The sequence below is a fragment of the Dermochelys coriacea genome, chromosome 15 (genome assembly GCF_009764565.3).
Source record: "Dermochelys coriacea isolate rDerCor1 chromosome 15, rDerCor1.pri.v4, whole genome shotgun sequence".
NCBI lineage: Eukaryota > Metazoa > Chordata > Testudines > Dermochelyidae > Dermochelys > Dermochelys coriacea.
Genome location: NC_050082.1, coordinates 824,714 through 851,313, shown reverse-complemented (window position 1 = coordinate 851,313; position 26,600 = coordinate 824,714). Strand labels below are relative to the sequence as shown.

Sequence of the window (26,600 nt, the reverse complement as noted above, 5' to 3'; positions counted from 1 at the left end):
TTAGGTCCTATGATGGTATCCCCTGAATAGATATGTGGACAGAGTTGGCAACGGGCTTTGTTGCAAGGATAGGTTCCTGGGTTAGTGGTTCTGTTGTGTGGTGTGTGGTTGCTGGTCCACTTTCTGGACACTACGGTGCTAATAAGGGATGGTCACATAAACACCACCCTATATCGGAAACCTACTGACCGCTATTCCTACCTACATGCCTCTAGCTTTCATCCAGATCATACCACTCGATCCATTGTCTACAGCCAAGCACTATGATATCACCGCATTTGCTCCAACCCCTCAGACAGAGACAAACACCTACAAGATCTCTATCATGCATTCCTACAACTACAATACCCACCTGCTGAAGTGAACAAACAGATTGACAGAGCCAGAAGAGTACCCAGAAGTCACCTACTACAGGACAGGCCCAACAAAGAAAACAACAGAACGCCACTAGCCATCACCTTCAGCCCCCAACTAAAACCTCTCCAACGCATCATCAAGGATCTACAACCTATCCTGAAGGACGACTCATCACTCTCACAGATCTTGGGAGACAGGCCAGTCCTTGCTTACAGACAGCCCCCCAATCTGAAGCAAATACTCACCAGCAACCACACACCACACAACAGAACCACTAACCCAGGAACCTATCCTTGCAACAAAGCCTGTTACCAACTCTGTCCACATATCTATTCAGGGGATACCATCACAGGGCCTAATCACATCAGCCACACTATCAGAGGCTCGTTCACCTGCGCATCTACCAATGTGATATATGCCATTATGTGCCAGCAATGCCCCTCTGCCATGTACATTGGCCAAACTGGACAGTCTCTACGTAAAAGAATGAATGGGCACAAATCAGACGTCAAGAATTATAACATTCAAAAACCAGTTGGAGAACACTTCAATCTCTCTGGTCACTCGATCACAGACCTAAGAGTGGCTATCCTTCAACAAAAAAGCTTCAAAAACAGACTCCAACGAGAGACTGCTGAATTGGAATTAATTTGCAAACTGGATACAATTAACTTAGGCTTGAATAGAGACTGGGAGTGGATGCGTCATTACACAAAGTAAAACTATTTCCCCATGTTATTTCTCCCCCCCACCGCACCCCCCACTGTTCCTCTGATATTCTTGTTAACTGCTGGAATTAGCCTACCTTGCTTGTCACGATGAAAGGTTTTCCTCCTTTCCCCCCCCTGCTGCTGGTGATGGCTTATCTTAAGTGATCACTCTCCTTACAGTGTGTATGATAAACCCATTGTTTCATGTTCTCTGTGTGTGTGTATACAAATCTCTCCTCTGTTTTTTCCACCAAATGCATCCGATGAAGTGAGCTGTAGCTCACGAAAGCTTATGCTCTAATAAATTTGTTAGTCTCTAAGGTGCCACAAGTCCTCCTTTTCTTTTTGCGAATACAGACTAACACGGCTGCTACTCTGAAACATGTTTCAGTCAGTGATTGGTGAATGAGGCACATGTCACATTTCTGATCAGAACAGATGGAACAGTGGTGTGGGGTTTTTTTAAAGTGTGTATATACCTGGCTGAAAAGATTTTGCTAAAATTAAAAAAGAGAATTCTCCTTTGGGCAGAGACCAGCAAAGACAATTCATTCCTCAAAGGAATTTGTTTCCTACAGTTATGAGCAATTGAAGAAGGGGCTTGGGTTTGTGTAGAAGTTCAGTTTCAACCTTAACTCTAGAGGTCTCTCCTGCTATTTCTCTCTCTCTGTAAATGTGTGCAGAAATTTGAATGGATCCACTTATCCAGGCAGGGAAAGAGGGAGGAAGGTAATGTGTTTGTCTTGAAACAAATTTCTTTACTTCCAGGCACTATTTTTTGTATTATTTATTAAGGGAGCATGGGGATTACTGTCTGCTTCTCGGGGCAACTTGCTGACCTCTCACAGTTGACACTATAAGCTGCTGAACTTCAAGATTTTGACCAAGTGGCCCTTTGAGTAGGTGCCTTTCCCAACCTGCTCTACACACAGATCATTTCATGTACCATGTAAAATCCAAACTTGTCTCCTCCCAGGGGTTTCGCTTTATTAACACAGAAACCCTCAATAAGATGTTATGAGAATCCTATCAAGCCTACTCCCCAGGTTTGTCTGCTCAGCCCACACCCTAGATCAGTGGCTCTCAATCTTTCCCGACCATTGTCCCCCTTCATAGAATCATAGAATATCTGGGTTGGAAGGGACCTCAGGAGGTCATCTAGTCCAACCCCCTGCTCAAAGCAGGACCAATCCCAACTAAATCCCCCCTCATTCTTCTCTTCCACAGATTAAACAATCCCAGTTCCCTCAGCCTCTCCTCATAAATCATAAAAAGAAAAGGAGTACTTGTGGCACCTTAGAGACTAACAAATTTATTTGAGCATAAGCTTTCGTGAGCTACAGCTCACTTCATCGGATGCATTCCGACCCAAGTACTCCTTTTCTTTTTGTGAATACAGACTAACACGGCTGCTACTCTGAAACAACTCATAAATCATGTGTTCCAGTCCCCTACTCATTTTTGTTGCCCTCCGCTGGACATTTTCCAATTTTTTCACATCCTTCTTGTAGTGTGGGGCCCAAAACTGGACACAGTACTCCAGATGAGACCTCACCAATGTCAAATAGAGGGGAACGATCACGTCCCTCGATCTGCTGGCAGTGCCCCTACTTATACATCCCAAAATGCCATTGGCCTTCTTGGCAACAAGGGCACACTGTTGACTGATATCTAGCTTTTTGTCCACTGTAACCCCTAGGTCCTTTTCTGCAGAGGGTTTCTTTCAAGGGTCTGATTTGTCTTGCATACCCCAAGTTTCACCTCACTTAAAAACTACTTGTTTACAAAATCAGACATAAAATACAAAAGTGTCACAGCCACGCTATTACTGAAAATTTACTTTCTCATTTTTACCATAATTATCAAATTAATGGTAATATAAATATTGTACTTCCATTCCAATGTACAGTCTATAGAGCAGTATAAATAAGTCATTGTATGAAATTTTAGTTTGTACTGACTTCACTAGTGCTTTTTATGTAGCCTGTTGTAAAACTAGGCAAATATCTAAATGAATTGATGTATCGCCCCGGGGGCACACAAACCCCTGATTGAGAACCACTGCAGCCTAGATCCTCTCCCCAGAGAGTCCCTCCAAATCCCTTTATGTCCATGCCGGGTAACGAGTCGCTTGCCTCACTGAGTCAGCATAACCCACTTAACCCCCGCAGGATCAGCACCCAAAACTGTTTGGATGCAACATGGTAATTAGCATGGAGGACAGCATGAGCAATTTCTCCAGCTGGGTAATTTGGATCTTGTACTTCAAATCCTGGAGTCTTGTGCTCTCTGTTTTGCAGGCAATTGCTGTTATTTCTGAGGGACTGGAGTGTTTTGGAGGGCAGGGCTACATAGAGGACACAGGCTTGCCAGTTGCACTTCGAGATGCCCAGGTAAGAAAACACGAACAAAGCACGAGAGTTCTTCTCCATAGCTCCTCACTTGGTGCCCCTCAGGCATTCCTTCTGCAGCACTGCACCACTGTCTGGCTCTCTGCCAAAGACAGATTTCCAAATGTGTATGCTCATGCAGCCAGGCCTTCCCTCCCTGCCTAATGTCATCGCTGTTCTCTGCCCTCTTCTCTCCCTCCCTTCTACTCTCACAGCACTCCATCTGCCCTAGCCACCAGCCTTTAGCCCCATCCTCCTTCCACAGCCTTAACCTCGTGTTCTGCAAGCACTGTGAACCCCCGCTTGTCCCCCCCTGCACATCTGCTCTTTCTGGCTCAGCAGTTCCACTTCTCCTTGCTCCTTGCTCCTCTCCCCTGACTCCATGCCTGGCAGCTCTACCCTTCAGTCCCGATGGGATGTGTGGAGGAGACCAGTCTGAGAGCTCCTGTCATAGGTAAGAAATCTAGATAACAGCTGCTTTTCCTGCGTGTCCCTCCCCCTTCACAGGTGCTGACCATCTGGGAGGGAACGACAAATATCCTCTCACTTGACGTGCTGCGCTCTCTCACCAAAAGCCAAGGCCAGGTGCTAGCTGCATTCTGCTCTGGAGTGCAGGTGTGTTCACTCACAGCAACATTGATCATCCAGAGGTACACCTCCCTGGACCCTCGTTCTTGGCTTCTTGCTCCTACAGCAAGACCTGCTGGGAACACCACTGGCTTCAGAGTGCTGAGTTGATAGCATCCAACCAGGCATCTCCCCGACTCTCACTCAGTGCTGAGGCTGCTGCCGCCTGGCATCCCATGTTTCTTTCTTATGGCTGTGATTTGGGAAGGGGAAGACCCTGGGAGGATTTGACAGCTCTCCAACTAAGGCTCTTGGTTTCAACAACCATGCACTACTTTATCCATTGCATCCTTGAGCTGTAGGTGGTGAAAAGGGTTTGACTTACTGAACCAATTCTCCTGTCAACATTCCCCATGCCTGCATAGCCATCCCACAGAAGAGCCTCAACAAACAATGTGAAAAATGCCCCTAAGCTTTCTCTGGAGTGGACTGAAGCCCTTAAAAAGCCCACCCAGCTTTGCATTTCATTTCACACTATTCCAGTAGGTTTGAGTGACACCAAGCAAAGCATGGCTAAACGGCTGTCTTATTGCATCTCTCCATGCTGCAGCCAGCTGGGCCTGTGGAGGCTTATTCCACTTGGGACTTCCAAGCTCAGATCTGTCTAGTCAGGAGACAGCAAGTCTTCTTTGCATCCAGGTACCAAGCGCTATTGCTTAGACTGGGCTTCTAGATCAGAACCCTGTTTGACATATGGGTGTTACACAACCTGTTTCTGAGCTGCCAGTGCCCCAACTCTCCTGGCCTCTAGAAATTGGATTTATTTTGGGTTTTCTTTATATTATCCACTGTTTCCACTCACCATCATACCACTCCCTGCATCAGAGTATGGGGCTGCAGGGATCTTCACCTTTCGTGCCACCTGTGGATTACCACTTTGGCCTGTGATGGCCTGTTTCTGTCTTCATCTTCCATGGCCTAGCCCTCCAACCAGGTCACCTCTTAGGATCAGTCCCCTTCCAAGGTAATGAAAGTCCAAGTTTCAGAGTAGCAGCCGTGTTAGTCTGTATTCGCAAAAAGAAAAAGGAGTACTTGTGGCACCTTAGAGACTAACAAATTTATTTGAGCATAAGCTTTCGTGAGCTACAGCTCACTTCATCGGATGCATTTGGTGGATGCATTTTTTCCACCAAATGCATCCGATGAAGTGAGCTGTAGCTCACGAAAGCTTATGCTCAAATAAATTTGTTAGTCTCTAAGATGCCACAAGTACTCCTTTTCTTTTTGCAAAAGTCCAAGTGAAAATTCAAATAAACATCCAAACAAAGATTCTTCTGCCCCTCCTGGGCTCTGCTGCAGTTCCCCTCTCAGCAGGATTCCGCACTGCCTCCCCTCCTGGGGACACTGATAACTTCTCCTAGGGACCTCCCTGCTACTCCCAGACTGTCACTTCAGCCTGCCTTCCCCAGGGCCTTCCCAGGGAGAGGGAGCTCCTTCCTCTGCAGTCCACTCTGAAATGGCAGCTTAATCAGAGGAGCCAGCAAAGTCCCTTGGAACAACCAGAGCTCTGCTGTCCATGCTCAGGGAGTTGAGCACAGGCCAGCTGCTTAGGGCTTTCCCACATATATGTGACTCGAAAGGGATGGATTCTTCAAACCTGCCTTTCAGCTCAAGGGGAGCAGTAGCTGCAGTCACACTCTAAGCACAGCTCTAACATCTTCATGAAAGTGGAAATATTTGGATGTAAGACAGATCAAAGGCAGTGGTGATTGGCATGTATAATTTCTGCCTGATACCGATATGTAATTACAGGGTAGTGTGTACATGAGTTGGTATCCACATTTTGCTTGAATGCCAGCATGGTGGATCTAGCTCACAGTGTTTTTCAGTTATTAACTAATGCTGCAAGTTTCCTTCAAACAATGTTCTCCTGAGTGCAGCTGAGCAGCGTTCTGTCAATGTTGGCTGGCATGGTATTAGCTTCCCCGTGGCAGCCTCAGCAAGAATTGCAGTGGTTTGATCTCTTTCATTAGGATTTCAGCAGGAAATGTTTCCCTATAGGAGGCACTCAATAACTTTTCCTGTAACTTCTTCCTTTGCAGGGGAAGCTGGAGCTGGCTTCCAGCATTTCAGAACTGGAATCTTCTGTGCAGCTACTTCAGGATGCTCTCAACAGGCTTGGCCAGTTCACTCAAAGAGTTGGCTCCAAGGGGGCAATTACAATGGAGCTAGCAGCAAGAGACTTTGCCTATACTCTGGCAAAGATCTACACAGGTAATGGAGAGAACTGACAAATAATCCACTGCAGAGACTCCAAAATGACTCTGAATTAGTCCTAGGATGTTCAGTTTCAGGGATGCTGAGGTAGGTTTCAGCTGGAGGAGATTGGTTTTCAAATGTTGTTGAACAATGTGGTGTAAAGAATGCTGGTCACTGCCTCCTTTTCGAGCAGGAGATTCAGGTATGAACCAGCAAGATGCTCTGCTGGAGTAAGGAATACCTGACCCTTCCATTACACTTTACTATTGGGATGGGAGTCTGGAAACATTTATACCTGATGTGTGCTTTTTGTAGGGGCTCTCTTACTTGAACACGCAGCCAGTCCTGACGCCTCCTCCACAGACACCTACGCAGCTCAGAGGTAAATAGAATCCCTTTCTCCAGCCACCTCTTCCAAGTAGGTCCCCTAGGTATATTCAGCAGGCTAATGTGATCCGATCCCTTTCTAGTAGTCAATCACATCTGCTACTGTGACAGACCCAGACCTCAGCATCCGCTGCTGATGGAGACAAGTAACAGTCCTGCTGTGGTATCAGTGAAATCTGATCAATCCACTCCATGATGTTCCTGGGAATTGTCTGTCCACAGCATGCCTTTCTAGAGATTGTAACACTACTACGTGTTAGGTTGCAACAGGTATTGTCTGTACAATGGCTTTGGTTAAAAGTTATTTGCATTCCCTACTCAGGTGGTGCAAACAGGATCTTTGTCCAGTAGACTCAGAAGAAAAAGCTGGCTGTTATGATGCCAAGGCAGCTTCCCTGGATACCTCCTTGGTTTATGAGAGAAACCCAGTTTCGAAAGGAAAGCTGAACTGAAGCTAACTGAGAAAGATCATACCTCACTTTGGAAGAGAAATTGGATTACAATCCTGGCCAGTGCCTGGGGCATCCAGTACAAATTGCATTTGCTTATAGTATGCGTAATATTTAGGGTTATGCTAAACAAATTGGCTATGACCATCTGAGTATCACCAATAGTCTCTTTCAGGAGGAGTTGAAAAGAAACGTGCTTAGAATGTTTTAGGCAAACATCTGGTGGTCAAATGCAGATCATGAATTTAATAAGCAGACTCTGAAGTGTTAATGAGTATTCTTTTCAACACTGAGACAAATTAAAAAACCAAAGCTACATCTGAAGTCTGGTCTCAAACACAGAAGTCACAAAAGTTTATAAAATGGGCTTTTAGCTTTGCAACACCACTTCCCCACCCCCTCTCTCTGAGCCAACACCCTACATCTGCAATGCTGCCTCCAGCAGCTTTGTGTCAGTGGAGAGTTCCCCTCCACAAGGACATTCCCCACTGGCCACTTTAGCCACACGAATCTGGCTCCAAAGTTGTAGTATAACTTGAGAACATAAGTCCCATCTACACTGTGATGTAACTAGGTTTCTCAACTTAGCAGTTTTCATCTTAATATATGATATGGTCCTTTGTAATAGGTCCTGATTGCAGCTGGGTAGGACAAAGGACCATATCATATATTAAGATGAAAACTGTGTATTATCCTGTAACTGAACCTAGAGCCAAGCTAGCTAACCATTGTGTAGTATTTCGGCTAGCTGTGCTTGTGATTTCCTCTTTAATTTCTTCCTTGTTACAAATAATTTTTGCTTAAACTTAAGATAATTGGACTTAAGATAACATGGAGACTTTAAGCTGGGAATGCCTCTTGTTGGAGGCCTTGGAAAACAGGACAATGACCTCTGAGGAAGCTGAATCTGGAGTAGATGTAATGGTTTGCGCATCTGGCCAGATGAGGAAAGATGAGATCCTCTTTTTCAGGCAATGCCAAAAAGAGACAGATATCAGTCAGCATGGTTATAGGGGGGTGCTTGGCAGAGTTCCAGTTACCCTATGGATAGGGTAAAAAAATGGTTACATTTTATTAGTGAGGAAGTGTACACAGGAATTGTTAAATAGAAACTTGATGCTATTGAGACATGCATGTCACAAGACAGCCTCATGCAGAGAAGTACCTTAGGGCAAGTCTACTCTACAAAATTAAGTTGACCTAAGTTATGTCAACGTACAGCCACCGCAGTAATTGTATCTGTTTTACATGTCCACATGACACTCCTTGTGTTGGCAGTGCACATCCTCACCTGGAATGCTTGCACCAATTTAACTGCCAGTGTGGGACACTGTGGGACAGTTCCTGATAGGCAGTAACACTCAATGTAAGCAATGCAGTGTCTACAATGTCACTGCATCAACCTAACTATGTGACGGGTTGGATCACAGAAATTCCCTTGGGACTACCACCTAATATGCCAAGACTACTTCTGCTCCCGCTTTCCCTGCCAGCTTGGGACTCCAGCACCCTGTCTTGTTGAGCCAGACATGCCAGTCTGCTCCAACACAGACCCAGGGTCTGACCCACGTGCCCCAAAGCTGCAGACTTAACTGAAAGCAGCTTAAGAAATGTTTCTGTCTTTAACACTCAGATGCCCAACTCCCAATGAGGTCCAAACCTCAAATAAATCTGCTTATAAAGCTTATACAGGATAAACTCATAAATTGTTCGCCCTCTATAACGTTGATAGAAAGATATGCAGAGTTGCTCCCCCCACCCCGGTATTAATATATACTCTGGGTTAATTAATAAATAAAAAGTGATTTTATTAAATACAGAAAGTAGGATTTAAGTGGTTCCAAGTAGTAACAGACAGAACAAAGTGAATTACCAAGCTAAATAAAATAGAATACACAAATCTATGTCTAAGAAAACTGAAGACAGATAAAACCTCACCAGTTCCAGTAAGCTTCCTTTTACAGACTTGGCTCCTTCTAGTCTGGGTCCAGCAATCACTCATGCCCCCTGAAGTTACTGTCCTTTGTTCCAGTTTCTCTCAGGTATCCTTGGGGGTGGAGAGGCTATCTCCTTAGCCAGATGAAGACAAAGTGGAGGGGTCTCCCAGGGGTTTTAATAGAGTTTCTCCTCTGAGTGGACACCCCTCCTTCCCCCTGTGTAGAATCCAGCTACAAAATGGAGTTGTGGAGTCACATGGGCCAGTCACATGTCCATGTATGACTTAGAACTTACAGGTAGCAGCCATGGATCACATGCTATCTTGAACATCCTCAAGTAGACTTTTTATGTGGATTGGAGCATTTCAAGATCCATTGTCCCTTAATTGGGCACTTAATTTGCAAATTCCTTTCTCAAGAAACTTACCAAATGCTTTACAAAGGCTACAAGTCAGTACACACCCAATATTCATAACTTTGAACACAAAAATGATACCCTCATACAAATAGAATTAATAGAGTCAGTAGACATAACCTTTACAGAGACATGTTACATGGCATATGTAGCATAAAACATATTCTAGTTATGTCATATATATATTTATAAGTATATTTCCATAAAGCCTTTTGAGGGGGCACCAGTCAAACTACATCGACTTAAGCACTACGCCTCTTGTGAAAGTGGAGTTATTAAGTTGCTGTAGTGGGCGAGTTACATCGGTGCAAGCTACATTGTAGCGTAGATGCTTACAGAGTTAGGTTGACAAAAGCTGCCTCTGTAGTGTAGACCATGCCTTAGTGTATTAGAAGTTGAATTGTTAAGGTACAGTACTGCGCCAAACTTATCTCTATATGTTGTTAAAAATCCATCTTCGGTGAGATCATATACATAAGGTAGCTGATAAAATTGCTTAGATCTTACATTTCGGTTGTAATCTTTTTTATAATCAGTGCAAACAACTTAAAATGTGAAACCATTTCTTTGAACAAGATGGTTGAGTGATTTGGCACAGGCTGCAATAAAAGAATTGGGAAAAGGTTAAATACACATGCATTTGTCTTTTTAAAGTACATCTAGTGCTCAACATTTAAATGAGACAGAGCAGGTCCCCTCTCCATACCAGGTATGTGGAACTCCCTGTTGAACTGAACTTCAATTTATAAAGAGGGCAGATGTGGGAAAGGAATCATAAATACACTGCACCTACGATAGCCTTTTCCCCCGACCCAAAAATTAGTGACATGCAGTATGCTCATTGCCTTACCCAGCCCAGTGACTGTACCTCTAAATACAGTTAACTATTGTTACCAAAGACATGCTATTCCTTCGCCAATGACATAGGTAACAACAAACTGTAGCCAGGAGGGTTCTATGCCTCTGTGATAGTCACTTGTTGCTGAGGCATTCAAAGCCTCAGAAGGGCACCAACACTAATGTCAGTCTAGTTCCAGGAAGCTACTCTACAAAAGCTACTGCATAAAAAGCTACTGTGGGATGAGACAAGTTACTTCAATATGAATCTTGCTCCAGGCTCCCAGAATGAGAAAGTTGCTTCCTACTGGTAAAGGAAAATAATCTTTGCCCTCATTAGAGCTCATTCATTTCCCTTGCATATGTGTCTTAATGGTACTGCAGTACACAGGACATAAGGTTTCCAGGTTTAGGTTAAAAATCAGTAAAGCACCATCAAAGCAGACATGTAGGTGTCGTTATTGTGGAAAACAAGGGAAATAGCTGTATTATTTTGTATGAATATATGTACTGCAGTTTATCCGCTTGATATCATTCTGTCTGACTACACAGAGTCAAATGAAAGGGGTTGTTATGAATAACCAACAGGAAATGAAAGAATGGTGGAGATCAGATATCTGGGGTAAACACCAAGGGAGTTAAGGTAACACGGGTTAGTTTATTAATTGGGAAGATCTTTTATGGGCACCAGCAAATTCATACAGTTGTTTTGCTAAGGCCACAGCCTAGACCTCAAGAAGGACCATAAACAGTTAAGAACCTTGTCTTAGAGAGGAAAGGGGATGGGGAGCAGGGAGACACACAGAGAAGGCTGCAGGGGCTGTTGGGCTGTCTGTCTGTCCCAGGCCAGGAGTAAGGGTGTCTGGGTAAGAAATAAGAATAATTTTAGGTCAGACCCAGACATTTAGGTCTTTTGTTATTTTACCTTTTCTCTGCTTGTTATCTGCCTTTGGCTGAATAGATAATACTGTTTTGAAGAACCTGTTTTTCAGTCACTTTAATCAGCTGTTGTCACAGGCTCCTAGAGGAAAAGGGCTCACACAGGCCAAACAAAAGGGACTGTTGTACTACAGCTGGTAGCCAGAGGGGCTGAAGCCCACATCCACTCATGAGGCATGTCTACACTGCAAGCAGGGGTGTGTGATTGTGGCACACATAGACCATACCTGAACTACCTCATGTCTAGTTAGCTTGGGTACTAACAGCAGCAAAGTTGTGGCAGCACAGGCTGTACAAGCACATTCAGAATCCTGGGTACTCACTTGGGGTATGTCTATACTACCCGCCAGATGGGCGGGCAGTGATCGATCCAGCGACGGAGGTCGATTTATTGCATCTAGTCTAGATGCAATAAATCGACCCCCAAGCGCTCTCCTGTCGACTCCTGTACTCCACCACCTTGAGAGGCGCAGGCAGAGTCGACGGGGCAGCGGCAGCAGTCGACTCACCGCAGAGAAGACACGGGGTGAGTAAGTCTAAGTACGTCGACTTCAGCTCCGTTATTCACGTGGCTGAAGTTGCGTAGCTTAGATCGACCCCCCAGTCTAGACCAGGCCTTGGACAGTCTGCACGTGCTGAAGTCTGGGCTGTACAGCTTCACTGCTGCTGCCCCCCAGGTCAGCTAGAGTCAGGCTAGCTCAGGTATGGCTACCTATGCTGCAGTCACACCCCGACCTCTATGTAGATCTGCCCATAAGGTGCCAGGCAGAGCGGCATGAAAGTTCTGAAACCCATCACCAGAGAGGTGCACTTGAGCAGGACTTTAAGGGGGCTAAAGCACAGCTCACCCTGTACCCTGTGTTCCAGATCCAATATAAAATGACCCACATTTAACTTCTAGCGTTAAGAGTTGTTTACAGAGGTGGTTAACAGACCACCAAGATCCTGATGCTTGCTAGGGGGCCAATCTCCTGGAGTGCAGGGCTTTGGAGGACTATGACAATCCATGTTAACTGGGAGCTTTGGCCTTTTTTTTTTTTTTTGTGGCGGGGTTGGGGGTGAGGGAGGAGAGGGATTTTTAAACATAAATAAATAAATAAAACTTTAAGCCCTGGATATACATTGAGTTACAAAACACAAGAGACTGTACAATCGTCACTGTGTATGTAAATGACAAATGTATTAATATCTAAATAGTCACTTGGAGGTGACAGCAGAATAAATGGTGTTACAAACAAGTAATCCCTAGGCTCTAACAATTTATACTGCCGCTAAGCCGCTCTTGGGTCTCAGATTTGCATGTGTTAATACACTTAATGTTCTTGAAGCAACTGATCAGATTTCAGATGCTATTTTAATAAAAATTCCACTCCAAATGTATAATCAAATGCATCACCTATGACCACTGAAAGACAATTAATTTACTAATATAACCCTGGGAATTAGGTAAAAAAAACATATTTCTTAAATAGTAAGATAAAACTTGAGCAGCATTTAAAAAATTTGAAAGTCCAGAGCGTGTGCTGACCTTAAAACCCCAAAAGGAACAATCTCTCAGCCCCGGAGCCTGTAATGCGAGCATAAAATGAAAGGATGGAGATCGGGGGACCTTGCTGAATCAAGTCATGTCCAGCTAAAGTCCAGTTCAGTTCAACAGTTCCCAGTTTACGAGGAACCGTGTGATATTCTTGCCTGCTGATGTGATCAGAGACAGCTGCAGTTCATCTCCGGGTAATGGAAGTGTCTAGGTTCCGACGTCTATGACAATTGGGGAGGCATGGCTGCTCCCCAAAGAGCGGAGAAAACCAGGACTATCCTGCACCTTATGCCACCTGGGAGGCTGTCATTGGTTGCGTTTGATGGTGTACGACCCTCTCGAGACCACAACGGCTTACAGAAGAATGGGATGGAGTCTTGTGTGGTCTTAGTTTCATAACAAAACTTGAGTGACTCCCCAGTGGCACTCTGCATGCAGTTGGCAACGCTTTCCCAAGGGCAACCCAATGAGTTGCCGACAGCGTAGAACTGGTAGCGACACTACAGTTAGGTAAAGGGGGTTGCTTCCATTGCCATAGAATCCATTCATGTGGCACAGCAATTTTACTTCCTGGGCTCCAGCTGGCAAGCACCTCCAGAGGTTCAGAGGAATCACAGGTTCAGCATAGACCCTGGACAGCATCAGACTCCAGACACCTATGAACAGCAGAGTGCTGGTGCAACAGTGGGATGTCATGGTTCGTGTTCGGGACCTGTGAGGGGGCAGAGAAGAGAAAACAAACTTCCACACTCTCCCCATATGTTCTGGAAGAGTCTGGGACCAATATTGCAGGGTGAGCATGAAGCAATGACCTACGTGAGGGTGGCCATAATAAGTCAAGGACTTCTCTGGCCTTTTCCTGCCTCAACGTCAGGGTAGGCACTGACAAGTCTGCCCGACGTGTATTTTCCAAGGGGGGAGGGATAGCTCAGTGGTTTAAGCATTGGCCTGGGTTCTGAGTTCAATCCTTGAGGGGGCCATTTATGGATCTGGGGCAAAAATTGGGAATTGGTCCTGCTTTGAGCAGGGGGTTGGACTAGATGACCTCCTGAGGTCCCTTCCAACTCTGATATTCTATGATTCTATACCTATCCCTAATGGGATGTTTGTACACTGTATAATTATCCAGACAAATGTTGAGACTCAGGGTTATAATTCATCTATTCCAAAAATAACTCACTAAGCAGCACTGACAAACATCCCCTGTTGGGTCACATCAATCAATGGAATCTAGCTAAAGATAACATTGGAGACAATGTAAATCTTACTCTGGATCCTGAATGCGAACCAAACACGCTCCAGAAACTGAATTTCATACAGCAGTGGTTGCAGCAGTTCCTGTACATCATCATCATTATCATCATGTTCCTATTACACCTCTGGTGTTTAGGGCAGTGATGAAGCTCCTCCACTCCTGTCTGTTTCTGGCAAGTCTTTCAATGGTTCCTCAGCTGTGCCCTGGGTTTTTCAGCTCGGCTTCCACAGCTCTTTGCCATGTTGTTTTCGGGTAGCCTCATTTTTGCTTGCCTTCTGGTGTCCATCTTATTGCTACTCTGGTGATGGAATCAGTTTTCATCCGAAGCACATGACCAATCCATCTCCAGCGCCTCCTGGCAATGATGGTGCTCAGATCCTCTTGGCTGAACTGTGTCAATAGATCTTGGTTTGATTGTTCTGGGCCAAAAGATATGGAGGATTTTCTGAGGCAGGTTGTATGGAATGAAGACAGTTTGGACAGGTCATACTTTCTCATTCCCCAGCATTCTGCACTCTAAAGTAGTGTTGAAAGTACGCAGCTCTGATAAATCTGAATTCTGGTTTGGCGTTGTATTTTGATGATTTCCAGCATGTATTTAAGCTCCCGGAGGTGTTTCTGACTTTACTGATTTTGTTCCAAATGTCCTGGCTTCTTCCATCATCCTGGCTGATGGTGCTACACAAGTATGTGAATGTTTCTACCTTGGTGAGAACATAATCCTCTATCCGTACCGGTGATTATGAGGCAATATTAAAGGTGATGATATCTGTCTTATTGCGGGTTTCAGAGTAGCAGCCATGTTAGTCTGTATCCGCAAAAAGAAAAGGAGTACTTGTGACACCTTAGAGACTAACACATTTATCTGAGCATAAGCTTTCGTGAGCTACAGCTCACTTCATCGGAAAGCTTATGCTCAAATAAATGTGTTAGTTTCTAAGGTGCCACAAGTACTCCTTTTCTTTTTGTCTTATTGCGGTTGATTTTCAGTCCAGTTTGCTGGCTGAATGCATTGCGTTGAGTTCTTTTTTCTTGTATATGGTGTTGGGTATGTGACAGGAGAGTGAGATCATCTGCAAAGTCCAGGTCTTTGGGGACGAGAAGAGTGTCCATTTAATGCCTCTTAGCATATCTTCTGTTGTACATCGCATTACCCAGTCAATGGCAATGTTGAAGACAATGGCAGACATGACACACCCCTGACATACTCCTGTTTTGACTTCAAAACTGAGCTCATTGTGATCAACACTACATGTAAAGTTGAAATAGAAGCTTTTGATGACGTTGATTATATGAAAAGGAATTCCATATGCCTGTAGAATGCTCCATAGACTGATCCTGTGAATGCTATGAAAAACCTTCCCAAAGTCTAAGAAATTTATGTAGAGTTGCCGTTGCCATTCTAAGCAAAGTTCTATTATGTTTCATAGAGTGAAAATCTGGACTGTTCATCCACACCCTTTTCGAAAACCAGCTTGCTCTTTTCTGAGAACGCTGTCAACTGCCTTTGATATACACTGGACTATGATCTTACACAGTAGTTTGCTTGGCACAGATAAAAGTGTGATACCACACCAGTTATTACAATCACTGAGAGTTTCTTTCTTTGGTATCTTCATTATAACCCCATTGGTCCACTCATCTGGCATTTTTTCCCTTTCCCAGATTGATGTAAATAGAGGGGCCAGGATAGATGCTGCTAATTTATGATTTAACTTGAACAATTCTGCATTCAAGTTATCCTTGCCAGGAGCGTTCCCATTTTTTAAGGATTTGATGGCTTGAATGATCTCTTCCATAGTTGGGGTGTCTGTGTTGATATCAAGATCTTCTTCTGCCTCCTGGATGTTTGCTTCCTCTTTAGGTGGTTCCCTGTTCAGCAATTAGTAGGTAGTTAGTAGGTGTCCTTGTTTGTTCCTGATGAGCGTGTTTGTTGATGTCTGCCATTTACCACTGATAAGTCGTGTCATTTTGTAGACTGTTCCTTGTTCACCACAAGCAGCTGCATCCTCTGCTTGTGTTACCAGATTATCAGTATAATGTCGGTGTGCCTTGCTATACTGCTTGTGGTATTTGTCCTTTAGCTTCTGGGATTTTGTGTATAAAACTTTTGTCTTCAGTGCTTGTCTGGTTTCTATGGCATTCCACGTGCTGGGAGTAATCCACTCTTTCCTTCTCTTCTGCCTGTAGCCTAGACAGGCTTCCCTGCTCTGTTTATAAATTGCTGTTACTTTGTCCCACTTCTCATCTGCATTCCTCTCCTCTTCATCAAGATCTGCAAGTGCTTGAAACCTGTTCTTTAACTGCAGAACGAAGGCTTTCTGTATTTCAAGGGACTTTAACTTGTCAATATCATAACATCTATGGCCCTTGTTTGGTGGACCCACACTTCTCAGTTTTAGCTTGATGGAGGCTGTCACAAGGTGGTGGTCACTGCCAACATCTGCCCCCCCTTCTCACTTTCACATCTGTCAGTGAGCGTCGTCATTTGTCATTGATCATGATATGGTCAATCTGGTTCTTATCTCTGCCATTTGGAGAATACCATGTCAGCTTGTGAATTTCACGATGCTGAAATAGGGTTCCGCCAATGACTAGGTCATTCATATTATAGAAATCAACAAGCCTTTCTCCGTTTTCATTCATGGTGCCACACCCATGTCTTCCCATTCTCTGTCATTGTTTGTGTTGTCCTTACCGACCTTGGCATTCAGGTATCTCATAATGATATGTCGTGGTGTGGTACTCTCTCTAACTCCACCTGTAGTGTAAGCTAGAATTTGTCCTTTATTTCTTCATCCCTGTCATTTGTCAGAGCATAGCACTGAATCAGGGTGACATTATTATGTTTCCCTTTCAGTCTGGCTCGCATAAGTCTGCTGCTGATGGATTTCCATTCAAGCAGAGAATGCTCCACTCCCTTCTTCAAAAGAATGGCAACACACTCATGGTGTTGTCCATCATCCCATCCAGAAAACAGCAAAGTTTCTCCCAAGACTGTTGTTAATCTTCCTGATCCCATCCATCTGCTCTGACACCCAGGATGTGTAAGCTGTAGCGTCTCATCTCTGCTGTGAGCGTGAGCCAGCTTCCCTGTATCGTACATTGTCCGTATGTTCCAAAAACCAAGTTTGTTTTTTGTCTTGGTGTTGAGCACTTCAGTCTTCATGCCAGTGGCTTCCTTTCAGCTTTCGCCACTGGCAGGCATACGGGTCATTGACTCCTGATGGCCTCACACACAGTAATGGTCAGTTTCTCTGTCGCTGTTTCCGTAACATATTTTGTTTTTTACAGGACACGGTTGTTAGCCCTGTGTCTAACCCCCAACCTGGAGGACCAGGGTGTCTGTTTTGTCTGGCCCCTCCCCCACAGAAAAATCCAGCATGGTTGAACCTACCAGGAGAAAAAAGCCCCTGCCAATACAGACTCTGGGGATCATTAGAGCACGTGAGCTGTCCCACCATGACAAGACACGGACACCAGAGGACTGAGTTCCTGTACACCCGCCTCTAAAATGCCCAGTTGTTGCCCTATTCTTTACCTAACTCTAGACCAGGGGTTCTCGCAACAAATTTATTGGTGGCCTCAGCGTGCAGCCTCCAACTCTCACTGGTGGCCGCACTAATATTTTCCTAAAATACTTAATTTTAGAAAAAACAATTAAATATGGACCGATTCACATCCAAATCATTGTAATGTATATTTGTAGGGTTTTTTGGCAGGTTCAACAACAAAAATAATTCTGCCTCCCCCTTCGCCCCACCCCCACCCCATCCAGGGCTTCATGGGTCCTGGGGCTTGCTGTGAAAAATGATGTTTGTATATTTGTTAATATCACAGCACACTTAGTAGCTACCTGTGAGGCTACGAAAAGTGATAAGTGATATTAACAAACATACAAGAATCACTTTTCACAGATAGTTAGTACATCTGCTGTGAAAAGAGAGACTTGGTTGTTTGTTAAATCACTTTTCTCGGTATGCCCCAAGACCCATTAAGCCCCTTGATGGGGGAGCTGAAGGGGGAGGCAGCGGGGACCTGGGGCAATGGTGGGATGCATGCAAGGCCAGGAAGGCAGTAGGGTCCTGGGAGGAGGGGATGGATACATGGCCATGGGAGGCAGCAGGGGCCAGGCGGGATGGGGGTAGGTGATGAGCCCCACTGTTGTGTGGCCAGAGCCAGGGCCTGGTGTCTGTTGCCCTGCAGCCAGGGCCAGGGCTCAGTGCCCGCAGCCAGAGCCCGGAGGTGGGGATGGGAACTATGTGGCTGAAGCCAGGGATTGGAGCCTGCTGCCAGGCAGACGAAGCTGTGGGTCAGTGCCCAGGGCTAGTGCCTGCCGCCACACGGCCAGAGCCCAGAGCTGTGTGCCAGAGCCCAGGAGTGCGTGGCTGGATCCAGGAGTCAGTGCTCGCTGCTGCGTGGCCAGGGCCAGGGGTCGGCACCACGTGGCCAGAGCCTGGGAACAGAGCTGTGGGCTGGCACCTGCTGCTGTGCAGCTGGGGCAGGGGATCAGCACCAGGGGCTAGGCATGAGTGGCTGGAGACTGGCCCAGTGCTCGCCACCGCACAGCCGGAACCGGGGGCCAGAGGCCGACTGAAGCTCCGTGGCCGGGGGTCAGTACCTGCTGCCCTGCAGCCAGAGCCAGGGGTTGTCGCCCAAAGCCCCATGCTTGGAGCCTGCTCCCGTGCAGCTGGCCTGGGGGTCGGCGCCTGTGGACAGCGCTTGCCATTGCGCAGACGGAGCTCAGGACTGGAGCCGGGAGCCAGCACCTGACGCCACGCAACTGGAACCTGGGGCCAGAGGCTGAATCCCCGCAGCTGGAGGCCAGGGCCATGTGGCCAGAGCTGCAGGTTGGGGGTCAGTACCTGCTGCCCCATGGTCTGAGCCTGGGGCCACATGGCCAAGTTCCTGAATTCCCACTACTGGAGCCCAACTCCCATCCGCATGTGAGAAACGTTGCCTTAGAGTACATGGAATCAACAAATCTTCCATCACCAACCTAAGAGACGCATCTTTATTGATCACCTCTGAACACAGCTGCATGGGAGTCAGGCTCCAATGTGGTATTTGCTTGGATGGGACATGCAGAGCTTCACACACTCCTGTACAATTTCCTGTCTCATGCAGCAATCACCAGACCCCTGTCACGTTGCGTTAGGTAAGGGGTCTTTAGGCTTGGATCTTCCCTTTCAGTGGTGGGACAACACTGCCCCTCTGTGGCCAAATATGTAACTGTATGAAATATCCTGCAACGATTTGCTGGATACTGTCCCAGCCAGGTTTCAGAGTAGCAGCCGTGTTAGTCTGTATTCGCCCAGCCACTTTCTCTCTTCAAAGAAGAGCTCTCGCACCAGGGGACACGCATCAGAATGAAAGCATGGTTCCATTCACTCTTCAGGGGGCTTCAAACTATTCTTGCCACAGGTGCCAGTTAAGAAGGTCTTCACGTTTAACCAGGGCATCCTCCGTCTCAGGCCCTGTTCGTTCACCTGATCTGTCAGCAAGGTTGCAATGCTGTCGTTGTGACACCTCATCCTTCTCTTTAGCAACAGGCATAGCTGTTAAAAAAGCAGGTCCCCAAAGCAGCCATTGCAGTGTTACAGACATAGGACTATGGTTTTATGGCAGGGTCGAGCGAAAGGAGAGACCAAACAGTGACAGAAAAAGCTTCAGTTCAATCACTGAGGGCCAGATTCTGCCACCCTTTTCATCCTGAGTAATACCTAGCTTTAGAAGCAATAGGATGACTTGCAGTGGAACAAGTCGCAGAGTCAGGTGCTACTCAGCATGGATAACAATGGAAGGATCTGGCCCCCAAAGCTGAAAAACTGCAATAGCCTGTGGAGCCTGTGCATGCCCCCATTCAGAGGGGAGTACAGCTGGTGGAATAAGCCACACCCCCATCCCCAAACTTCTCTGGGATTTCCTACAGAGGTGAGCTCCATGGCACGAAGAGAACATCGATCATCCTGCACAGGGTCTGCAAATTCAGCCCCCCTCCGCAGTGACCCCATACAATGCCAAGATCTGGCCTTATTGTCCAAGGGCCAACACAAAGCCTAGTGACTGATATTGCAGGAGGGCAGACACAAGAACTCCTGATCATTCACTCCAGTGGCAGACTGAAATGGACATATTCTTCTTCCTGAGGGGAACTTCTTTAAGTGCCCTGCTCACAAGGTGTAGTTAAATTAAGAGCAAGAGAAACAGAATGCCTTAGCAGGGTTTGCAGGCATCTCAGTGCATCCTCTGTTCTCCTGGAAATTTTCACTTCAATGCAGACTTAACTCAGGCCCAGCTGTGGATTTTCCCCTTAACATTCTCTGTGTTCACACATTTGCAGTCCTCTATCAGTCCTACACAGTGAGGTAGCCACCACTCCCTGAGCCGTACAGCAGCAATCATAGGACTGGAAGGGACCTCAATAGGTCACCTAGTCCTGTCCTCTGCACTCATGGCAGAACTAAGTATTATCTACATGTATTACTACCCTGAGGTAACCGCAGTGACAACACAGTCATAACAATCAAGACATGATGGTCCTCCAATCCCTTCCCATAAGTCCCGTGACCAGAACTCCATCTGCCTTTGCTTCACTATCTCTTCTCCTCTGCTTGTCGTTTCTTCAGCTTCGCACAACTCTGGTGTTTGATACAGCACAACAATGTCCACTACCATGCAACCTGTGCAACAGCCTGCGGCTCCCAGAGCAGGCAGACAAGTTGTCCCACAACACCCTGCAAATGTGAGCACACAGCGGCACAGAGAGTTGTGGTGCTGTGGACCCTGGGATAGATGCCCAGATAGCTGCATTGTTTGTCATAGCCAGATGCAGGGCCAGTGCTGATAGGGGGCATGACAACACAGCAATGTGGTCACCCTGTCGCGGGTTAGGCTACCATAGGTTAATTTAGGCCCTGATTGTTTACTCCATGCTTGGCATGCAGTGAAGGCATTGATAGGCTAACAGAACAGAGGAGTCATGTCTTACCCTAACCTACCCACAAGACTCAAGGTACTGCGATAGGTACCCTCATGGCCCCACAATATGCCAACATTTTTATGGCTGACTTAGAACAACGCTTCCTCAGCTCTCGTCCCCTAATGCCCCTACTCTACTTACGCTACATTGATGACATCTTCATCATCTAGACCCATGGAAAAGAAGCCCTTGAGGAACTCCACCATGATTTCAACAATTTCCATCCCACCATCAACCTCAGTCTGAACCAATCCACACAAGCGGTCCATTTCCTGGACACTACTATGCTAATAAGCGATGGTCACTTAAATACCACCCTATACCGGAAACCTACTGACCGTTATAGTTACCTACATGCCTCCAGCTTCCATCCAGGACACACCACACAATCCATTGTCTACAGCCAAGCGCTACGATATAACCGCATTTGCTCCAACCCCTCAGACAGAGACAAACACCTACAAGATCTCTATCAAGCATTCTTAAAACTACAATACCCCCCTGCTGAAATGAAGAAAACAGATTGACAGAGCCAGAAGAGTACCCAGAAGTCACCTACTACAGGACAGGCCCAACAAAGAAAATAACAGAACGCCACTAGCCATCACCTTCAGCCCCCAACTAAAATCTCTCCAGTGCATCATCAAAGATCTACAACCTACCCCGAAAGACGATCCCTCACTCTCACAGATCTTGGGAGACAGACCAGTCCTCACTTACAGAGAGCCCCCTCTGTAAAGAGGTGCCAACTCTGTCCACATATCTATTCAAGTGACACCATTATAAGATCTAATCATATCACTCACGCCATCAGGGGCTAGTTCATCTGCGCATCTACGAATAGGATATATGCCATCATGTGCCAGCAATGCCCCTCCTGCTGTGTACATTGGCCAAACTGGACAGTCTCTACACAAAAGAATAAATGGACACAAATCTGACATCAGGAATCATAACATTCAAAAACCAGTAGGAGAACACTTCAACCACTCTGGTCACTCAGTAACAGATTTAAAGGTGGCAATTTTGCAACAGAAAAGCTTCAAAAACAGACTCCAATGAGAAACTGCTGAACTGGAATTAATTTGCAAACTAGATACCATTAATTTGGGCTTGAATAGAGACTGGGAGTGGCTGGGTCATTACACAAATTGAATCTATTTCCCCCTATTAAGTATCTTCAGCAGGAAAGCTGGAAAAATTTGTATAGTGGGGGTGTGAAAGCTATTGAACCAAACTGTAAACCCTGAATATAACGGAATCCACTTCGAGCCAGTGGGTGGAGCAGCACCCCCAGCACTGCTAATTCCAGCACCTATACTCTGCAACGATACCAAGAGACTGAAAAGGTGTCCACGATCTCAGCAATAGGGGGTTGTACTGTACACACAACACATACACACATAGGTCAAACCTGGGATGGCAGGTGTGTTTTCAAGTAACGCTGAAGGAAAGCATCTTCTAGGTACTGGTTTCCAATCCTGGGCTGCTCTTGGAAAAAGGTCCCAACTTCAGTCCTGGCAAACGGCACCTTCAGCTCTTGCAAGGTGCATTTGTCCCGGGTCTCAACTTTCTGACTCTGACCCGCAGACATCTTGGTTCCTCTACAGCTCAGCTTTGGGCACCGAGGCAGAAGGCAGCTCAGCTTCCACAGCTTGTGACTGGGGCCAGGGCTCCACGTAGATAAATGACTGACAAGCCTGACCCTGCAGAACATGACAGTGGGTTAGTCCAATTGCTGGTGTTGAGAACTGCCCTGGGTTCAATCCTCAGTCCACGACTGTGTCTGCGTTTAATCACAGGAGCCCTTCAGGAGCTCAGGAAGCAATTTAAGGAACTCTTCTTGTTTCCCCTCCCTCTGGGGTTGAGGTTCCAGCAGCTACTGGCTGCCTAGTGGAGGAAAGGTCAGGGGGAGGGAGGAGAGAGAAGCACCAATAAGGGTACATGCGTGCAACATTTACGCTGGCTCTTCTTGCCTGTCTGTCAAACCACTGATTTGAACCTGCCTATTTGTGACACTCCCAGAGCTGGGGAAGCCACATGAAGTTCTCAGAGCTGGGAACTATAGAGAATAGTATGCGATGTGATAGTCTGCAAATAATAATGCAAAGTACACACAATTAGAGAGATGAGGAGGGGAAATACCACCACCACCAAGGTACTGAACCAAAACCCATCCTCAGCATTCACTTGTTCCCAGGCACATTGTCCTGTTTCTCGGGGCTCTGTTGCGGTAGCATGGGCGTTTGCGTCTTTCCCTGTACGCGTTCTACAGCTGGGAATAAAGTTGATTAGCCCACTCTGACTTCAATCCAAAGGGAAAGGCCGCTGTAGCACAGTCCCCATTGAACTGTCCTCCTGCATAGGGCCTGAACTGGTCAGCCAAGTCACAGAAAACAGGAACGGAACAATGTGGGCTTTGGTGACATTAGCTGCTCCAGCACTGAGCAAGTGGCTCTAAATAACAGCTGAGCGTCCGATAACACAGGTGAGGAGCCAGAGACTGTGTTCGCGGCGTAGAGGGGGATGGAACAAGATGGGACTCAAGCGCGTCCCATCCATCCCCGGGCAGCATCTCCCAGGCTAGGCGCCCCAGGGCATCGTGCCGCAGCCATTCATCCTGGGGTGCTGAGGGAAGACGCGGAGGGAGGCCTGGATGGCCACAGCTCAAATCCTCCCCCCGATTTTACCCCGTTTGTCCCAAGGGGCGGATGAGGAATCGTACTCGGACAAAGGGATTTCAATGGGGTCAAAGGGAGGGCGGCGTCCGGAGCGGGGCAGCAGGAACCCTCTGAGGTTCCTCCGCAAAGCCCTGAGCGGCCTGCGCCTTCCGGCCGCTCCCTGCAGGCCTTGGGCGGGAGCTCAGAGGGGCCCTGCAGGTAACCCAGCGGAAGAGGCGACGCTTGTGGGAGGAGGGGGCCGAGGAGAGGGCGGCCCGCCCGGGCCATAAAGAGCAAGCGCGGGGCGCTGCGGGCGGGGTCTGAGCGCGGGGCGCTGCGGGCGGGCGGGGGCGGGGTCTGAGCGCGGGGCGCTGGGGGCGGGGTCTGAGCGCGGGGCGCTGGGGGCGGGAGGGGGCGGGGTCTGAGCGAGGGGCGCTGTGGGCGGGAGGCGGCGGGGTCTGAGCGCGGGGCGCTGGGGGCGGGATCTGAGCGAGGGGCGCTGTGGGCGGGAGGGGGCGGGGTCTGAGCGAGGGGCGCTGGGGGCGGGGTCTGAGCGCGGGGCGCTGGGGGCGGGAGGGGGCAGGGTCTGAGCGAGGGGCGCTGTGGGCGGGAGGGGGCGGGGTCTGAGCGCGGGGCGCTGGGGGCGGGGTCTGAGCGCGGGGCGCTGGGGGCGGGAGGGGGCGGGGTCTGAGCGCGGGGCGCTGTGGGCGGGAGGGGGCGGGGTCTGAGCGGGGGGCGCTGGGGGCGGGGTCTGAGCGCGGGGCGCTGGGGACGGGAGGGGGCAGGGTCTGAGCGAGGGGCGCTGGGGGCGGGGTCTGCGCGCGGCGCGCTGCGGGCGGGAGGGGGCGGGGTCTGAGCGCGGGGCGCTGCGGGCGGGCGGGGGCGGGGTCTGAGCGAGGGGCGCTGGGGGCGGGAGGGGGCGGGGTCTGAGCGCGGGGCGCTGGGGGCGGGGTCTGAGCGCGGGGCGCTGGGGGCGGGAGGGGGCGGGGTCTGAGCGCGGGGCGCTGTGGGCGGGAGGCGGCGGGGTCTGAGCGAGGGGCGCTGAGGGCGGGAGGGGGCGGGGTCTGAGCGCGGGGCGCTGGGGGCGGGAGGGGGCGGGGTCTGAGCGAGGGGCGCTGGGGGCGGGGTCTGAGCGCGGGGCGCTGCGGGCGGGAGGGGGCGGGGTCTGAGCGAGGGGCGCTGGGGGCGGGAGGGGGCGGGGTCTGAGCGCGGGGCGCTGTGGGCGGGAGGCGGCGGGGTCTGAGCGAGGGGCGCTGGGGGCGGGAGGGGGCGGGGTCTGAGCGAGGGGCGCTGGGGGCGGGGTCTGAGCGCGGGGCGCTGGGGGCGGGAGGGGGCGGGGTCTGAGCGAGGGGCGCTGGGGGCGGGAGGGGGCGGGGTCTGAGCGAGGGGCGCTGGGGGCGGGGTCTGAGCGCGGGGCGCTGCGGGGCGGGAGGGGGCAGGGTCTGAGCGCGGGGCGCTGGGGGCGTGAGGGGGCGGGGTCTGAGCGAGGGGCGCTGGGGGCGTGGTCTGAGCGCGGGGCGCTGCGGGCGGGAGGGGGCGGGGTCTGAGCGAGGGGCGCTGGGGGCGGGAGGGGGCGGGGTCTGAGCGAGGGGCGCTGGGGGCGGGAGGGGCGGGGTCTGAGCGAGGGGCGCTGGGGGCGGGGTCTGAGCGCGGGGCGCTGCGGGCGGGAGGGGGCAGGGTCTGAGCGCGGGGCGCTGGGGGCGGGAGGGGGCGGGGTCTGAGCGAGGGGCGCTGGGGGCGTGGTCTGAGCGCGGGGCGCTGCGGGCGGGAGGGGGCGGGGTCTGAGCGAGGGGCGCTGGGGGCGGGAGGGGGCGGGGTCTGAGCGCGGGGCGCTGGAGGCGGGGGCTCGGCTCGCGCTCGCTCGCTCGCTCCCGGGACGACGCCAGGCTCCTGAGGCCCTGGTGAGGTCCCGGCCGCGGGAGGTACCGCTCATCGAGACCCCGCCCAAGCCTGAGGGGGCGGCATCCCCCGGATCCCTGTCAGCCCCCCCACACTCGGAGGGGCGGCAGCCCCCGGATCCCTATGGGCCCCCAAACACACCCAGAGCGGGGTGATATTCCCCTTGGATCCCCACCCGTCCCCCTCTACTGCACTGCGTGAGGGGGCACTGTTCTCCCAGCTCCCCAGCTGCACACGCGCCTCTATGTCGGATGGGAGGCTCCACTTGGAGCCCCCTTTGTCCACCTCCATATGTTCTCTGTGGACACATGGTTAATCGTTGCTGCGTTAATAGGTAGCCTGCCTGCTTTAATACTTGGCCTTGACAATCGGAAGAACTTCATAGTTGAATATTTAAAGGATCGGTGCCAAATTTTCAAGCCCTCCCAACATGTGTTGCCTGTGGGCCAAGTGTTGGGACAGAGCAGAATCTGGCCATGTGCCTTTATGCCCCGTACTTTACACAGATCATCCAACCCCAATAATTATCAGCTGTAAAAGAAAATATACATGAGTCTGTGCTCCGAGAGCATGTGCCTCATTTACCGGGCTTCCCCTCTCACGTTACCGATGTAATCAGGAGTAGTTCCATTGGCAAAATGATCCCGCGTGTATTTCGCAAAAATCCCCATGTGCCTTTTCCTCTGTATAGCTGGAGCTGGGAATGATAACTTTTGAAAAAGTGGTGAAATGCTAAGGCTGAGACCCAGCAACTCTGGGGTTCTGATCCTGACTTTGGGTATGTCTACACTACGAAATTAGGTCGAATTTATAGAAGTCGGTTTTGTAGAAAGCCTTTTTATACAGTCGAGCGTGTGTCCCCCCGCACAAATGCTCTAAGTGCATGTAGTTGGCGGACTGTGTCCACAGTACCGAGGCAACCGTTGACTTCCGGAGCGTTGCACTGTGGGTAGCTATCCCACAGTTCCCACAGTCTCCGCCGCCCATTTGAATTCTGGGTAGAAATCCCAGTGCCTGATG

The 26,600-nt window shown here is 49.0% G+C and overlaps 2 protein-coding genes and 1 long non-coding RNA gene across 8 annotated transcripts in view; 2 read left to right on the top strand and 1 right to left on the bottom strand.

Moving 5' to 3' along the window:
- The window catches only part of LOC119843649 (acyl-CoA dehydrogenase family member 11-like), a 37,957-nt gene extending 27,857 nt beyond the window's left edge, over positions 1 to 10,100 (top strand). The window contains exons 10-14 of one of the 6 annotated variants that reach the window (XR_006275853.1): positions 3,368 to 3,460; positions 3,965 to 4,107; positions 6,127 to 6,298; positions 6,599 to 6,665; positions 6,993 to 7,067. Coding sequence is in view for 4 of the 6 variants with exons in the window: in XM_038373317.2 (XP_038229245.1) it covers positions 3,368 to 3,460; positions 3,965 to 4,072; positions 6,127 to 6,298; positions 6,599 to 6,665; positions 6,993 to 7,122 (570 nt within the window). In the remaining 2 variants the exon portion in view is untranslated. Of the gene's footprint in view, positions 1 to 3,367; positions 3,461 to 3,964; positions 4,108 to 6,126 lie in introns of all 6 variants that reach the window. The other 5 variants (XR_006275852.1, XM_038373317.2, XM_043497957.1 and 2 more) reach the window with 5 other exon arrangements.
- Positions 10,101 to 12,402: 2,302 nt separating this feature from the next.
- LOC119843650 lies at positions 12,403 to 23,946 on the bottom strand. Its single transcript, XR_005289031.2, has 2 exons — positions 22,436 to 23,946; positions 12,403 to 13,496 (listed from the first exon to the last, which is right to left on the bottom strand). It is a non-coding gene; the product is annotated as an uncharacterized LOC119843650 (long non-coding RNA).
- A 1,595-nt stretch (positions 23,947 to 25,541) lies between these two features.
- Positions 25,542 to 26,600, top strand: part of LOC119843807 (HORMA domain-containing protein 2-like) — a 28,841-nt gene continuing 27,782 nt past the window's right edge. The window contains 1 exon segment of the mRNA XM_038373691.2: positions 25,542 to 25,582. The gene's annotated coding sequence lies outside the window, so the exon portion shown is untranslated.